Here is a 17440-nt window from a genome sequence, read left to right on the forward strand (position 1 = left end):
AAGAGATAATGAAATACAAGTGAAAATTAAATTTACACAAGGATTGGAACATATCTTCCTTTTAGAGCAGAAAATAGCTGCTTCTTATTAAATTCTTGTATCTTTACATTTTCAATCAATGAAAAGGCCAAGCAAATTTGCCTTTAATTTCTTAACATCAAAGGTATTTTTACATAGTTTAGAGAAGAATCCGGTGAAAGGGAGTATGTGACTATTCTCCTGCTCTCTGATCCAAGGATTTAGTCAGTGCTTAAAGATATATCTCAGTTTATTTTTAAAAAATTAAAATCTGCACCATTGAATGAAAATATAAATATCAATTTATTTCCAAGTTTCAAAGAAAAGTTAAATGCACATCTAAGGGCAAAAGGGGATGGTCTCACAGCAATGCCAACTCTTATTAAGTCTTAGTTTCAGGTCTAGTGCTTCCTCTTTCAGCTAAAATTATCTTGTCTAGTCAGTGGATCAAGAGACTCTTTTTGAGGATTATTTGATGCAGAAGACAAAAACTTGGGGTCATCAGGGAAGGAAAGAATGCTCTGTCAGAAAAAAGTAGAGAATCCCTTGTCAGTTTGTACTTATCTGGTTAAACTGCCAGATTACTCTAAAATGAATTGTGGGAAAAGAAAGATGAGCAAGAGATAATCAGAGACACTTTTCAGGAATGGCAGATTTTTGTAGAGCTAACAGTATGGTCTGCACTCATGGTCAGCAAATCACTTCAGGTGACTTGAAAATATCCTTTCTTCATTTTTAAGGGGAAGGGCATCAGACCACACTTATTTGCATCTTGAACTTTATGATAATACACAAGACAACACACACTGAATACATGTTGCTAGAGACCACATAGGACAACTGCAGTTTAATTGTTGAGGTAGTTGTTATATTAGATGTTGGTTTTAGATTTAATCCAGTCCCGATAATGAGTCACTCTGGTATAAAGTCCAGGCTTGTTTTCTTTTCCACAGTCTATTCCCCAGCTTACTATTCCAATTAGATACCAGATGTTTCTACCCTGTGCAATAACCAGAGGTCCTCCAGAGTCACCCTGAAGAAGAAGAAAATATGGTCAATGTGATAAATGAAAGGGTGCCAGAAATGAGAGTCAATTGGCATCTGAATAAAATCAATAATTTGAACTGAAATATGTGAAACTCATTTTATTATACTTCCCATTACTATTAATATGATAATTTATTTCTTAATGTTTTGCTAATGCCTTTTTCTCTGTCTAAATAGGAACCACAACGAGAACTATCTAGATTGGCAATTGTTTTATAAGCAATGACCTAAAAATTCAACTAACATGTCACTTTCTCTATGAAGACACTCCAAACTATTAGCTAGGAATATAATCTCTTACTTTTGAATTAGTGTCTCACTTTGTTCTAATCACACTAATTAATAGAAAGGTGTCTGGAATGTTGTATCAAATGTGCACTATTTATTACTGAAAGGATTTTGCTTGAAACTAAAGTGGAATCTCTACCCCTAACGAACCAGTGTAAAGTATCTAAATCATGAGAACTTCTCTGTGTTATCTTTAAACCAGGGTTTAGTCAAAGGATGTTAAGTGTATCTTTTAGCAATGGGCCAGTTCATCCAAAAAAATTGTCATATGAAAGTCCATTGTAAATTTCTTAAATAAGAAAAATGATCTGTTTGAGCAGGCAAGGAGTTCTAGAGTCTTATGTCTTTAGTCCCTGTCCCTTCTATTTTCATCCCATTTTCCCCTGGTGCATGGATTATGAAAATCCTGGTCTACCAAAAACAACCCTTGACTCTTAGTTCCCTCTGGCCCACTTCCTAATTTAGGTCCTCGCTATTTTACTGGGCTAATAGTGAAAGAAAGCAAGACAGAGTGAACTCATGAAAAAAAAGAACATCTGTATGTACATATACATGTGTATGTTTCTTCTAAGTCATAATTGAGTTTTATTTTTGACCACCATGTTGTTTCTCTCTCTTGGGAAGTAAAGTGAGCGTTACTAATACCTTTGTATTTTGGTATATTTAGGCAAATTCTGACATCTCTTCCTTTGTTTAAGTTACTTATGTGCTAGATTGTAAATGCATTATGATTCTTCTAAGGTGTTTGTTTCCTTCAACAACTGACAAGTGCCTTACAAGTCAAAAATTTTTTGAATGGATAAGTGAAAGAATGTTTATTACCCTCATATGACAGTCAAAGGCAGATCAATAGTGGCATGTTTGCATGTAAGAGATGTGCACATATAACTCAAATTCTCAAAGGGATGTTATTCTTCAAAAAAAATCACTAAATTGTTGTACTTAGTTTCAAATACTGTAGGTAAAATCTTTATTATTTTAGTTATTTGGTTTTAGTCCTTTAAATAACAAACTTTGACATTCTCCTTAAATTATGCTTATTGCTTAAAATTAATGTTTTGTTGGGGAAAATGCTAAGTGCATCTTTTAGTTTTTATATATGATCAATGAAATAGCACATTATTAGGAATACATGTACATAAATACATTATTTTTTATTGGTTTCTAAATAATGTAATTCTATCTGGATGTACATTACTTAAGGTCAAATATTTAGGTACCAGTGAGGTAAAAACTTCATTGGCCACAGAGATATTTGCAGATCTCATCTCACAGCAGCTTTCTATTAGTAGTAATTAGATACCTAAATCTTGGATATGAACCTGCCTTGAAACACTGAATGTATGCTTTCTAGATTAGTTTCTACTATCTGTTTGTATTACTTCTCTCTAATCAAAGCTCTACTTTGCAACTGATTACTTTTTATTTTATATGGTCTGTTCAATAAAGTATTAAATGAGGTATATGTCTTATGATTCTTTCATCCCTTCTTTTTACACTCTCCTCTCCTCCATAAGTTAATATCATAGAATTGTGTGATGTGACATTGGTCTGTGGTTAGTAAGATCATCTTTATTCAACAGAGTCTCTTTTTTTTTTAATTTGAGACTATTCTTACCTCACAGGCATCGAGTTTTCCTGTCAAGAATCCAGCACATATCATTCCTGATGATACAGCACCACCATACACCTTAACTTGATTACATATATCATTACTTATGATCTCTACTTCAACTTGTCTCAGAGTATTTGAAAGGGGACCTAAATGAGGAAAAAGGTAAATAGTTGAAGAATTTCCACTTTGTTTTTACAAAAGCTAATTATTGGGTCTTCCAAAATACAGACCAGTGGTAAAGCACTAGTTCTGAAGTTGTAAGATGCTGAGCTGGATGACAGTGCTCACTTTTTGGGTGCCTTCAATGAGTAGACACCATGTTTGACACATTTACTCCTATGATATTATTTGATCCTTGCAATAACCACTGAAGATACATGTAAATATTCGCTTTTATCAGATGAGAAAACTGAAACTTACAAGGTAAAAAGTCTTGCCGAACATACAGTTAAGCGGAGATGATGTTAGATTTAAAACCAGGCTATTTCTTACCAGCTGGGGGAATCTGCAACAGCTTGCCATAACTTACCTGGAAACCTACTTCATTGCTTTATAAGGGACACATATGTTTTCAGAATTGGAATTTTTTTAAAAACAAGCAGTAGTACTGGGAAGTGACTTTAGTGCTGATGGAATTCTGTTGTTTCATGAGAAAGACCATATTTACTCTGAAAACAGCTTGACTTGCTTTTCAGAACAAATACTAGAACAAGTAACTAATTCTAGGACAGAAATGATCATGTTTTATTCATTAACTACACACTTGTTAATTCATTATAATATTAAATGTATTATTTTGTTGCATACATATTGTTTTAGCCATTATATTTTCCTTTTCCTACCTAATACCTTCTATTTTAAAATTATATTAATAATTCACATAAAGATAGATCTCTGAAATAGATTCAAAGAAAAAGGAGAAGATGAGGGATTCATTTGAGTAGTAATTTGAGCAGTGAGTCAGGGCAATTCTGTGCTTAAGAATCCTGGTCTTAGAGTTGGCAGATGTAAGTTTGAACACTATTTGCACAATTTAAGAGCTATTTGACCTTGGAAAAGTTATTAAGGATCTCTGTACTCACCTGTAGACAGGATAAAATGATACCTATCTCATGTTTATTGTGGGAGTAAAATATGATACATAAAATCAGTTATGGTGGTACCTTACCCACATTCAGTTCTCAATAAATGAAAATTATTATAATGAATTGTAGATATTAGGGTAATGTAAATAAAATTCTCATAGTCTTGAAGCTGCATTTCAGTGTTAATGATGGATAGTTAGAAAGTTAGAGCTCTTCTAAGAGTTGACCTAGATTTCTGGGTTTTTTGTAAGAAACTTTTGAATATAGAAATCCAATTCTCTGTTTTGAAACTTGCAAATACACGCTCCTAATATTGACTGGCTTGCTGAAAAATTAAGTTCCATTTCTCTATATTCTTTAAAGATTATCTGGAGTCTAGTGAAATTCTTTACCTCAGTCATTATCTTTAAGCATGGAAGGGTCATTGAACATTTTCTCTTCTCTTCATCTCTGATTTTGCTTGAAATGCTCCTAGAGAGAGAATTTAATCACAAACTGCTCTTTGTACAGTTTTTTTACACAGTCTGATCTATTTATTGTGTAAGTGCTTCAGCAATATTTAGTACTATTTTGCTGTCTGTAATGGCATTTAAAAAATTTTAGATATCCCCAGGGTTTAATCAACTGCATTCCAACTACTTGTAATTTTTGTGTAACAATTTTTAGTTTAGCTAATTTGTCTACGATGCTAGTTTTAAATTGAAAATGCTTATAATTTTTAAATCTCAACTTTAAAAATTTCAGTTAAAGTGCCTAACAATATAAAAAGTTATTCTATATTATCAACTACTCAAGGAAGTAACTATCTAGAAAATACAAATTTTAGTTTCGCAAACTATCTAGTAAGAAGATTTCTATTTAGAAAGACTGAATAATTTTGAGGAGGAAAGAGAAAAAATTGCGTAGTCCATCTCAGCTTTAAAATGCAGAAAGAAACCATAATAAAATATGTATATGTATGCAGTTAACGTTAGTCTGTTGTCTCACAAGTTCATAATGTTATATCTGAAAATATGCAACTTATTAGAAAAAATAGGTACACTAACCTGCATACTATTGGACTTTAAAGAATTCATAATGAAATACCAAATTACTCCCAAAGTATAACTCTGTATTGAGGAGTTACTAATTTTACATGTAAAGAAAGTGTAATGGTGCTACTCAAGTGGTAGATGTTTTCCATTTCTACTGTGACTCAAATGGCTTTAAAACTCAAAGGATTTAATTCCTCTTCCTTCTTATCACCATTTCCTATAGAACAATGCAAATGCCTCAGACATGAGGAAAAGAACTCTCAGAATATGACAATAGTGTATCAGCCTGGATTGAAGTTTAGAATTGTCAAGTGCATTTGCAAGGAAGTAAGTTTCTATAAATCTCAACTGATAAAAATTTAGTAGTCAAAGCTATGCTGTGAGTAGTACATAAATAAGATTCAAATTTATTAATAGCCTAGAATAAGAATCATTAATCTGAGGGCAAATTAAACCATAGGTAAGAAAACATTCAGCTAAGAAACATAGGAACTGAAGACTCATCAAGATCTAAAAGATTATTTTTGCAATTTATTGTCTGTTATTAAGTGGAGTAAAATATAAAAATGTAGTTTCAGACTTTAATAATAAAGTAAAATTATGAAGTCTCATACTCAAGAATAGCTGCATAGATACATGAGTCAGAAGAACCCCATTTAGTACTCCGTGTTGGGTAAAGAACAACGATTCAGATCCCTTGCTTGGGCTGTTTCTGCTTAGTTTCATGAGACTGAGGTTTATTATACCAGTGCTTGCAAATTATATACTTTAGGAATCATGCAGCCATGGTAGAATCTCTACATATGAAAGATGATAAATAAAGAAAAACATTATGTGAGAAGATATGCTTTGTTCATTTTGAAAAGATGGTTCCAACATGTTTCCAAAATAGTGTGTAAAAATGACAATAAATATAGGTATTGTGTTTTACTAATAGTAATGAAGTTTTCAAAATCCATCATATCTGTTTTAATTGTTTTGATTTTTGTGTATTTGACATGAGATGTCTTGATATTTTGATTTTATGTTTTATTTCATATCTTTATGAAAAAGGAAGCTAGGTCCAAGTTTGTATTTTTTGCTTTGTTGTTTTTACTGAGATACTCACCATTTGCCTTTAATGCTCCCCATCCAGTGACAAACACTTTACTCTTAGGCAAGACTTCAAACGTAGCATTTGGGAGACAGACTCTGTGCACGTCTTCAGAAAATAGGACTGGGGTGGAGAGCTTCACCACAGCGATGTCATCATCACGCTTGTGGGCAGCGTAGTTTTCATGAACAATGATGGACTGCACCTGTCTTCTCATCAGTGGAGGATTCAGGGTTGTTCCAAAACTTGCCGTCCATAGTTTGGGGTTTTTGTAACTGATCACAGATTAAAAGGAGCACAGTGTGTTCATTTATGATATAGTCTAGAGTTGCCCGGACTCTGGATGGCATGGGGCACTAGTGTGAGAAAAGGGCACATTTTCAAAGGTAATGGTTGAGTGGAACCTTCTCACCTTCTTATTTGAGGTTTCTCTCCTAGAACAGCTTTACTTTCAACTAGCTGATCATTTCAACAGTCCTCATTATCGGGTAGCTTAAATTACTCCCTGAGCAAGAGTTGGAGGGGAGTTTATATTTTTTAAAGGAAAAAACATATTTTGCCATTTTGATTATGAAATAATACTGATTAATTGAAGAAAATATAGATAAATAGGAGACATATTTGCCTACATATTTTCACATACACAAACATGTACTCATGTATCCTTGTATAGCTATATAAATATAGGCATAGCTGTGGAGAGAAAGAGAAATGGGGAAAAAACTGAGTCTGGCTGAGAAAGATATCTTAGAGATATATTTTATGTATTGTTTTCTCTTGCTCCCTTTCTATTTAGCATTTTAACCAGAATATGTTCCCATTTATGTGAGTTTCACTAGGGTTACTGTATATCTTCATTATCTCCAGTGGTCTCAGATGTTAAAACTTCAAAAAGCATACATGGATAAAAGTAAAGCACTAAAGATGTTCATTTGGGTTAATCAGATATAAATACTATTAACAGAGCTTTAAAATATCTATAGTATATCTCAGGAAAACTAGTGAAAGTGTTTAATTTTTTCCAGTGTTGGCTTGTTTCTTGTTAAAATTGAGATCACTAGAGAATATATTTTTGGGTGGAGCTGAAGATTGTCTATAAATTTTCTGCTACTCCTTAGTAATTGCCACTATTTGCAAGCCTGTGGGCAATCATAAGTGCCATTGGGAGGTTCTGGGTGTTCATGAAGGAAATGAAAAGAAGATAAGAATTATTGGCTTTGAAAATGAGAAAAAGAGCTGAATTTGGTGATCCTGTGGAATGGATTGAGGACTTACAGTTCAAAACAGTGAGCAGCTGTCAGTAGCCACTCTTGGCTGATCAAAGATGCTCCACAGAAATGGCCCCCGTCTATCTGCAGGCTGGCTTGCCATGGCCAGTCAGCTTTATTTGCTACTTGGCCATTAGCGATTCTTTCCATGGGTGGGTACTCCTTCCCTAAACCACAACCTGTCAGAAGGAAAAAGATGTTTAATTCCAGAGTTATAGACGTGTCTAGGTATGTTTGGTACATAATTAAAGTTAGAAACATTTTTAGATGGGACTTTCCTTTAAAATTTCATTGACATTAACATTACATATAATAATAATTATTTACATTTAAAATGGGATGTTCCTATTTTAAATAATTAATAACATTTTAATAATTACTTAATACCAGATTTTATGTTTTAAAGCAATTTCCCTTAAAATTTATTTCATATTTTCCTGGATCATGTTCTTAATGTGTAACAATTTATCTCAGTGATATTGTATATATTTGAGTGTTATTTATTGCAGAAAAACAATTGTGCTCTTGAAATACTTTAAAATACACTACTATAGCATAAATTTAAGCTTCTATATTAAAGTTGGTGGATATAATTTAACATTAAGCAAAAATTTCTACTCTAAGAAAGGGAGCCAAATAAAAATAAATATGAAAAAATACAAGAAAATTGGGGCTGGGTTTGTATGTAGCTCAGCAATAGAGTGCTTGCCTTGCTCGTGTGAGACACTGGGTTCAATCCTCAACACCACATAAAAATAAATAAACAAAAAGAAAAAAGAATTAAAAAAGAAAGGTTGAAAATATATTATTAAAAAAAGAAAAAAATACAAGGAAATTGTTAAAGAAGTTATCAGTGAAATTTTCTTGGGAGAAGAGAAAATATTGTCAAAGAACAATTCCCAAATTATTAGTAGTAATTGTTTCCCTTGAATATAGTCAAATTACATATCAATTTAGAGATAATATATGCATTTGAGAAACTGTAAACATGGAAATACAGAAAGGCTAAGAATGTTGTGCTTTATTCTTTGATTTATAAAAATCTCCATGATATTTTTGAACTTACAACTGTTCAGAATATGTTCTGCTTGTGCTCCATTAATTTCTGGAAAAAAAAAACCAAAATTCATTGCTTGGTGATGGAACTGTTTTAATTTAAAACACTATGCATACTTAACATGATTTTTGCTGACTGGGAAGAACTGCATTAGTCAGGAAATTCTTAATTTAAATTTAGTAGAATAAAATTCTACCAAAACAAGTGACCTACATGTAAATTAAATTCTTCTGACACATGTGGACTCTAGGAACATCCTGGCTCATGACTATAAAATCATGGGCATAGAGTAGGATATTGTTTTTCATGAAGGAGAATTCCATTGACTTAATTAACACCATACTAATTTTTAAAAACAGAAGTTAAACAAGGTGTAAGACCAATGTCACATGCTTACTCTTATATATCTAGAGACCATTTCTTTCTATATTAATTTGCATGGTTGGGTTATAGTAAAGCTATTTAAGGCATCCTTGAAGCCTGATATCTAAGTTTGGTCCAAAGAAGCAAAATAAAGGTATTGTGTGCTCCCTATGGAATCCAAATTCACCAGTATACTAATAAATCTTCAAAACATGTTACCTTGTTAGTCCTATTGTTCATAAAGTAAAACAGAGAAAGAATACAATCTGTGACTGTTTCCCCAAGTTACTTTTATTGTTCTTTATGCCGACTAGTATAATGAGAATTCAGACCCATACTGTGTTAAGATGAAAGCTGGGCTAGACTTTTGGTGAGCCTGCAAAGGAATAATTCTTTAATATAGGTCAGACTCTAAAGAGGAACATTAAGATCATCTGAAAGGACTATGCTTAGGGAGTTTGAGTAAATCTTGGAGTTAGATTTTGCCAATAATAGTGACAATTCCCTAATGGCTTCCCTAGCCTTTAGAATAAACACAGCCTTCCTTCCTAGACTATGTGACATGGTCACCATTTATGTTCTTGATGTCATTCTGAATAGCTCTTGCTCTGAGCCATTACTCAGTGGCCACCTTGGCATTTCTGTTTCTTGACTGTGTGAAGTTTGTCATTACCTTCAGTTTTTCTTCATGATGACCCCTTCATCAGAAATGTTTTCCCTTGGTCTTTTTATGGTTGTCAATCATATCACAACTTAAAAATCCCCTCCTCAGAGAGACTTTCCATGACAACCAAATCTAACATAGTCTCCTATTTTCTGCTCTCTGCATGGGGTTTCAGTGTTTGATATTATCTTGTTTATTTAATTACTTTTTTGGTTATTATCTTTCTTACTGCAATTAGAATATTAGTTGTATGAGGACAGAGACTTCTGTTCCTGCATCAAATAGACTTCCAATACATACTTGCTAAGTGAAAAAATGAAGAATAATAACAACTACTAATTTACCGAGTCTTATGCACTAGAGCGGTGGGGTTATGGTTAGTTTACAAATCATTTTAATTTAACCCTAAATTCATTGCTGTGCATTCAGAAATGTTTGATCAACTTCTATGAAAGGGCTACATCTTATGTATGAACATTATATAGTAGATGTACACCTCTTTCAGAATGAAAAATTGAACAGCTTCAGTTCTAGAGTAAGATAGTATAAACCAACTTTTCCCTACTTTTCTATAAATATAATTGCCATTGGCATTCTGTATTTGTGGGTTGTGTATCTGTAAATTCAACCAACTTTGGATCAAAAATATTTGAAAAAGTTGTATATTATAACATATACGTTGTTTCTGTCATCCTTACATAAATAATACAGTATAACAAGTATTTGCACAGTATTTGCTGTGTATTAGGTATTATAAGTAATCTAGATATGAGTTAAAATACATTTGAGGATTGGGTAGGTTATATGCAAACACTAAACCACTTTATGTAAGGGAATTGCTACTGAAAGACAACTATATTCTGAAAATTCTTTGTTAGAAAGCAGTAAGCTAGAAAAGAAAGTATAAAGTCTTCAAAATTTAAGGAAGGTCATATAGTGGAATATTTTGGTTTTCCTTTTGTTTTAAATATAGCCTAGACTGGGGACCAGAAAGGCCTACAATCTGTCATTATTAACAAGCATAGATAAAATATCCCGAGAATACTCTATTCTCTCTATCCAAAATAATGGGAAGAGGTAAAGACAACAGAGATCTTATGTTACAATTTAAGCCTGGCAGTTAATTCTTCTAGAAACAGTAATCAAAACCTTCACCATTCCAATCCTGTTAAAACCAAGCCACTGGCAGGCAAACTGAAGTACCCACAGAGACAGTGTCAGCAGATACCTGCAACCACCCACTGGCATAAGGAAACTCAAGCCCAGTTCAGCCTCCATAGAGGGAAGCCTACTGATTCAGATAGCCAAGAAAAGCATATTCTACTCTCACAGATGGCACTGACAACAGTGATTGAGAGGAAGCCCCAGCATAACAGGGTAGCCCTGCAACTATCTGAAAACTGAACTGTCATTGAAATAACAAAAGTAGGTAAGAATCTATACTCCTCACCTAAGTAGATTGGCTGGTAAAATGGAGGAATTAAATGGGATTAAGGGTCTCCTAAAATAATAATTAAAATATTCAGGATATAAAAATTTACTTTCCATATCCTAAAACAGAAAAAGTATAATATGAATAAGACAACTACCAATGCTAATTTTGAGTCAAAAAAGATGTTAGAAGTATATGATATGGATTTTAAAGAGCTGCTAAAAATTCATTCAGAAATCAAGTATAAATTATCTTGAAACAAATGAAAATGGAAACTATCAACAAAGCACTACAAGTAATAAATAACCATGGAAAATTATAGGACTGAGAAATACAATAACCATGATAATAATACTGATAACAGCAATAACAGTAATAAACAAACAGTTTGATGGATTATGCCAACAGTATAGGGAAAATGATAGAGATTGGAATCAGTGAACCTGAAATCAAGTCAGTAGAATGTACTCAGTGTGAAGAGCAGAGCAAAAATAAATCAGAGTGAAATGAACAAAACTTCTGGGATAGGTGGGATAATAATAAAAAAAATTTAGGAGTTATGTAATCAGATAACTAGAAAAAGTGGAGGAAGAATATGGGACTTAAATAGTAATTTTTAAAAAATGGTTGAAAATTCTTCAAATTTGGTGAAATACAGAGCTTTACAGGTTCAAGAAGCTGAGAAAATGCCAAAGAGGATAAATTCAAAGAAATTTACCTCAATATTCATTATAATTAAATTACTAAAAACTAAAGACAAAGAAAAAATTCTTAAAAACAGAAATATGATACATTATCTATGAAGGTACATTATATTAAATGACAATGGTTTTCTCATCTGAAGTCATGGAAGCCAAAATTATTGCATAGTATTTTTCAAGTTCTGAAAAGAAATAACTATCAACCCTAAGTTCTATATCACGTGAAAATATCCTTAAGGAATGGAGAGGAAATAAATATATTCCTAGATGAGCAAACAGAAACTGAAGTAATATGTTTCTAACAGATCTACTCTTAAATATAGCTAAGAAAACTGTCCAAACAGAAAAGCAAATTATAACCAAAGAGGGTTAAAACTTTCAGAAAGGAAAGGCACAGAATGAATAAATGTACAAATAAACATAAAAGACTATTTTTTACTTCATGAATTTCTTTAAACATATTTTATGGTTCAAACAAAACACAACTGATATTGTGTTGGATGTATGATGAATAAATACTTAGGAAAAGTATATTTTAAAAGTGGACAGAGTAAAGATACCCAAATGGAAGTGAAGTTTTTCATTTAATTTGAAGTGGTACGATGTTGATACTTATAAGCTGTGTTAGTTACATGTGTATGTGATGACACTTGCAGCAGTCTATAAGTAAATCAAAGTGGAACTGCAAAAAAAAAAGTTCCAGTTACTCATAGGGAAGCAAAAAGTGAGGAACTGTGGATCAAGATACTGTACAAGCAGAAAACAAATGATGAAGTGAAAGATTTAAGCCTTAACATATCCATAGTCATTTTAATATGTAAATAGTTTAAACACTACAATTAAGAGACAGATTGGCAGAAAGGAATTGAAAAATATGACTCAACTATGTGCTATCTACAAGAAACTCATTTCAGACATATCTGCATATCTGAATGTGAAAAGAAAGAAAACAGTATAACAATAATCCATAAAAGTAGGGATAACTATATTGATATTAGATTTTTATATTAATATTAGATTTTGATTTTGCTGTTGATATTGATATTTCTTTGCTTTGAACTTCAGAACAAAGAAATTACTAGGGACAAATAGGGAACTTATATAACAATGGAAGGATAAATACACCAAGAATATGTAGCAATCTATGTTTGTAAATTACACAACACAATTTCTAAATAAATGAAGCAAAAGCTGAAAGAGATGAAAAGAAATATAGAAAAATCCACAATTATAGATAGGAACTTCATTATACCCCAATTTCAACAATTAATTAATTATTACACAGAAAATTTGCAAGGATATAGAACTAATAACATTAGCAATCAATAATATCTAATAGAACTTAAAAATACTTTGCACAACAATAGCAAGAATATACTCAAAACACTCATGGGAATATTCTTCTAATAGACATATCCTGAGTCATAGCCCTCAACATACTTGAAAGTACTGAACAGATCATCTACTCTGTACATAATGAAGTCAAACTGAGAATCAAAACCATAAAAATAATGGGAAAATCTCCAAATGCTTGGAAATTAAAATACACTACAAAGTAGATCATTGGTCCAACAAGAAATCTCGAAGAAAATAAAAATTACAGGGAACAGAATGAATCTGAAAATAAAGCATGCCAATTATTGTTGGATGCAGATAAAACAGTTTGGAGAGAGAAATTTATAACACTTAATGTTTTATACATTATAAATGAATAATGATATTAATATTCTAAATTTCTATTTAAAAAAACTAGCAACATAAAAGAATAGATCTAAAGTAGAGAAAGGAAATAATAAAGATAAAAAGCAATCCAGATAAAAATCTTAATGAAACTGAAAACAGAAAAAATAGAGAAAAAATCATGACACACAGAAAATATGTTACAAAAAATTCAAGAAAATCTATAAACTTCTGGGAAAATGACAAAGAAATAGAGAAGATTGAAATCACCAATATCAAGAGTAAAATGAGGGGATATGATAAAAGAGCTTAATGAGAAAATAATATTCATTATTAATTAAGAAATACTACAAGTAACTTCATAAGTTAGATAGCTTAGAAGTCCAGATGAACAAATTGCTTTAAAATCATAAACTGTCAATCCCAGCAGCTTGGGAGGCTGAGGCAGGAGGATCTAGAGTTCAAAGCCAGACTCAGCAATGTGAGGCACTAAGCAACTCAGTGAGACTCTGTCTCTAAATAAAATTACAAAATAGGGTTGGGATGTGGCTCAGTGATTGAGTGCCCCTGAGTTCTAACCCCAGTACTAAAAAATAAATAAATAAATAAATAAATAAATAAATAAATAAATAAATAAAAATCACAAACTACTAAAACTTGCAAAGATGGTATAGATAAACTTAATATTCCTACTAGTAAAGAAATTGCATTTGTAATAAAAAGAATCTTAAGGTCCACTTTCACTGGAGAATTTTTACAATAGTATTCAAAGAAGAAATTTTTTTCTGAGCTCATTTGGGGAGCCCAGTATTACTCTGATACCAAAATCAGACAAACAGGAAAAAAAATTTACCATTGCTCCTGAATTTAGATAAAAATTTCTCACAAAAAAATTTAGCATATACATGCAGTGTTACATATTTCTCTAGGTATACAAGGGAAAGGGTGCAAGCGAATGAGGTTTTCCTGTAAATTTGTAACTTCCTGTGAATCTATAATTATTTCCAAATAAAACTTTAAGAAATTAAGCATAGTAGTAGAAAGTCTGAATTATTTTCCTACTCTTTTTATAGAAAATGTTCCCTAAGTATTGTCATTTGAAGAGGAAATTCAAGCGTATGCAGTCAAAAAAAGAAAAAAGTGAGAAAAAAGTAAGGGGAAAATGGTAAAATATTACTGAGACATACATACATCTGAAAAGAGAATTTTTTTCTTGATAGTATGTAATTTAGAATATTAGTTTTAATTTTTTGATTTGTTAGGATTTCTTTCAGTTCTACTAAATATTCATTTTCCTACCTAACAAAATTTAAATAGTGGATGAAGTATCCAATCCAACTGAAAAAGATAGCACTATTTTTGTTTGAAATAGAACCACAAAATGAGGCAAAAGAAATATTAAAGATTAATGTTTTTAGTTAACCTACTCTAATGTTAAAGCTGCTATAAATATGGTAAATACAAAATTTAGAAGGTAAAAGTGTCAGTGACTGAAAACTGCAAATAGCAGTATTATTGTAAAAATGCTTAAAAACTTTTAGATTATGGTATTTTGAATAAAACTAATACCAAATATTATTTGATATTTAGATTTTTGATGTTTGTATCTGAAGTGATTCTGATAGATTTAGAGGAAGAGCTTAAACATTATATGACATAGAACAAACATAGTTGACATAAAATGAAGTTTTTATGACCACTATCTCCATACAATCTATTTTTCTTTTGATTATGGTGTAAACTAGAAACTTCTGTAAAAATATAGTCATTTTTAAAAGCAACCCCCAAACTACCACTTCTCGCTTTTCCTAAAATGAATTCTATGTGTTTTTTTCTAATATATTATGTGCACTTGAATGATGAAAAGAAATGAATATATATTTTAGGATCATAAAATAATTATCCAAAAATTTCATGAAAGATTATAAAAAAACAAAAGCAACAACTCAAAATACAGATTTAAAAAATAATTAACAATTTTGGCTGATTTGCTCTTTAATTGTTTTCTCTTTTTTGTTGATTTTCTTTTTAACGTAGTCACTTGGAACCACTGGGGTGAATTTTAACTTCTACAAAATGAAAATAAATGTTCACATATAATAAATGTTAAAATAAAGTCTTAACTTTATTTTAAAGTTAAAATTAATATATTTAATCTGCAGTGTTTCTTCAAAGATACAGACAACTGTTACTGTAATCTACATTATATTACCTCAGAAAACTAAACTCAAAACTGACCCTCATTTTTTATTATAATCTTATAAAAACATTTTAAATGATTTAGCTTAATACATTTCTATATTGTTTCTTTTGTGTTGGGCTTTGTATACAGATAACTCTTATAATATCCATTTGTGGGCCCATGTATGTGTTTTAACTCTTCACGTATCTTTCAAAGACAAGGTAATCAGTTCTCTAATTTCCCAGAATCAAGATTGTTAAAAATAAATACATGAGAAAATATGTAAACAATATATTAAATCAATTTATTTGTCCTTAAAACCTTTCTAAGTTTTTTTACACCTTCTTAAAGAATTAGTTCCATAGTTATTAATGAACTTCATTTCGTAAAGCAGACACTGAGACATGATGTTTCATCAACTTCTCTTAACTAACCTACTATTGATTTATCGTGGGGATACAGGTCTTCTGAGTCTTGATCTAGAGTGCTTTCCTCCATCACTCAGTCTCTCCTACAGTGCATTTCATGCATTTGTTTCTCTATACTATATGCAGTAGGCCCTTCACACCTGCAGGTTTCACTTCTGCAGATTCAAGTAATGGAAAATAAAAAATACGCAGAAAAAAATTTGTGTCTGTACTGAACACATACAGACTTTTTTCTTGTCATTATTCCCTAGAAAATACAGTATAACAATTATTTATATACCATTTACAGGGTATTAGGTATTATAAGCAATCTAGAGATAATTTAAACCATAGGGAACATTATGCATAAGTTATATGCAAATACTACTGTATTTTATATAAGGGACTAAAGCATTTCCAGATTTTGGTATCTGGGGTCTGTGGAGGGTACTGGAACCAATCTCCCAAGAATACCAAGGAATTAAATATATTTAAATGTATTTACTTAATAAAGCTCAAGTTTGTGTAAAAAATATTAAAGTATAAATATCTCATTTGTTTTTTTAATACATTTCTAAGACTGTCGAAAAAGGAATGATTTCAGATTACTCATATTCTTTACTAATTTAAGACTCCTTTTTTTTCTTGCCCACTTTCAAGGGACTGTGTTAATTTAAAGAGTTAAAAATCAAACATTTTACAGATACTGAGTTCGTACCCTATGTGGAGTGTTATTCTAATTTTGGGATGGTCTTATGACTACAGAAGTCATAGTTCCTACATTCAAGGAATTATAGGCTTTTGCAAAGAGATGAAACAAAAACATACAATCCAAATTGCCAAGCATCCTTGTGAAGCATAGAAGTATTAGGAAGAATTACCACTCTGAGGGGCTTTTGATGGGAATGTGGATGTCTAACAACTTGTTTAGATAGGCAACTGAGGATATGGCAGTAAAGAGATCAGCAGATGCCTGCATGAACCAAGAACTGCGACCTAAACCCCCTAACCCTCATCCAGCAACATTGTGAAGGGCCTAGATCCCCATAATATCCTAGGGGTGGGGGTAGATTCAGAAATGAGGAATTTATGTTTCTAACATTGGACTTAACAGGAGCTCAACATCAAAATTAAAGTTCTTAAAAGTAAAGTTACTTTTTCACACATACCTGCATCTTCTCAACAAAATCTTTCCTTGAGGAAGTCTTATCTCTGCTGTCTAAAGTTCAGTGCATAGATTGAAAGTCCACTATATTTTAGCTGCATGACTAATAGAACTAGATGTTGGGCATTACAGAGACCTCAAGTTCTTATCTTCAAGATATTTTTTCTTCATTCTGACTTTGGCCAAATATGTAATGTAATTTTTTCCCTTATTAACATAAGGGCTCTAACCCTCTGAAACAGTTTCGGGAAGAAGTACAGAAGGAAGATTTATTGGTGGGTTGTAATTTTCTATCAGACTTCTAATCTTGTTTTATAACTTAAATAAGTTCTGGTAAAATA

At 31.6% G+C, this 17440-nt stretch overlaps 1 protein-coding gene across 1 annotated transcript in view; it reads right to left on the reverse strand.

Moving 5' to 3' along the window:
- Window positions 1-302: 302 nt before the first annotated feature.
- The window catches only part of LOC101964582 (transmembrane protease serine 11G), a 38395-nt gene continuing 21257 nt past the window's right edge, over window positions 303-17440 (reverse strand). Inside the window, exons 6-10 of the mRNA XM_021730656.3 lie at window positions 8515-8553; window positions 7456-7627; window positions 6196-6455; window positions 2972-3114; window positions 303-1051 (exon numbers count right to left, since the gene is read on the reverse strand). Of these exons, the coding sequence (XP_021586331.2) occupies window positions 890-1051; window positions 2972-3114; window positions 6196-6455; window positions 7456-7627; window positions 8515-8553 (776 nt within the window). The 3' untranslated portion in view covers window positions 303-889. The remainder of the gene's footprint in view (window positions 1052-2971; window positions 3115-6195; window positions 6456-7455; window positions 7628-8514; window positions 8554-17440) is intronic.

The sequence above is a fragment of the Ictidomys tridecemlineatus genome, chromosome 9 (assembly GCF_052094955.1).
Source record: "Ictidomys tridecemlineatus isolate mIctTri1 chromosome 9, mIctTri1.hap1, whole genome shotgun sequence".
Lineage (NCBI taxonomy): Eukaryota > Metazoa > Chordata > Mammalia > Rodentia > Sciuridae > Ictidomys > Ictidomys tridecemlineatus.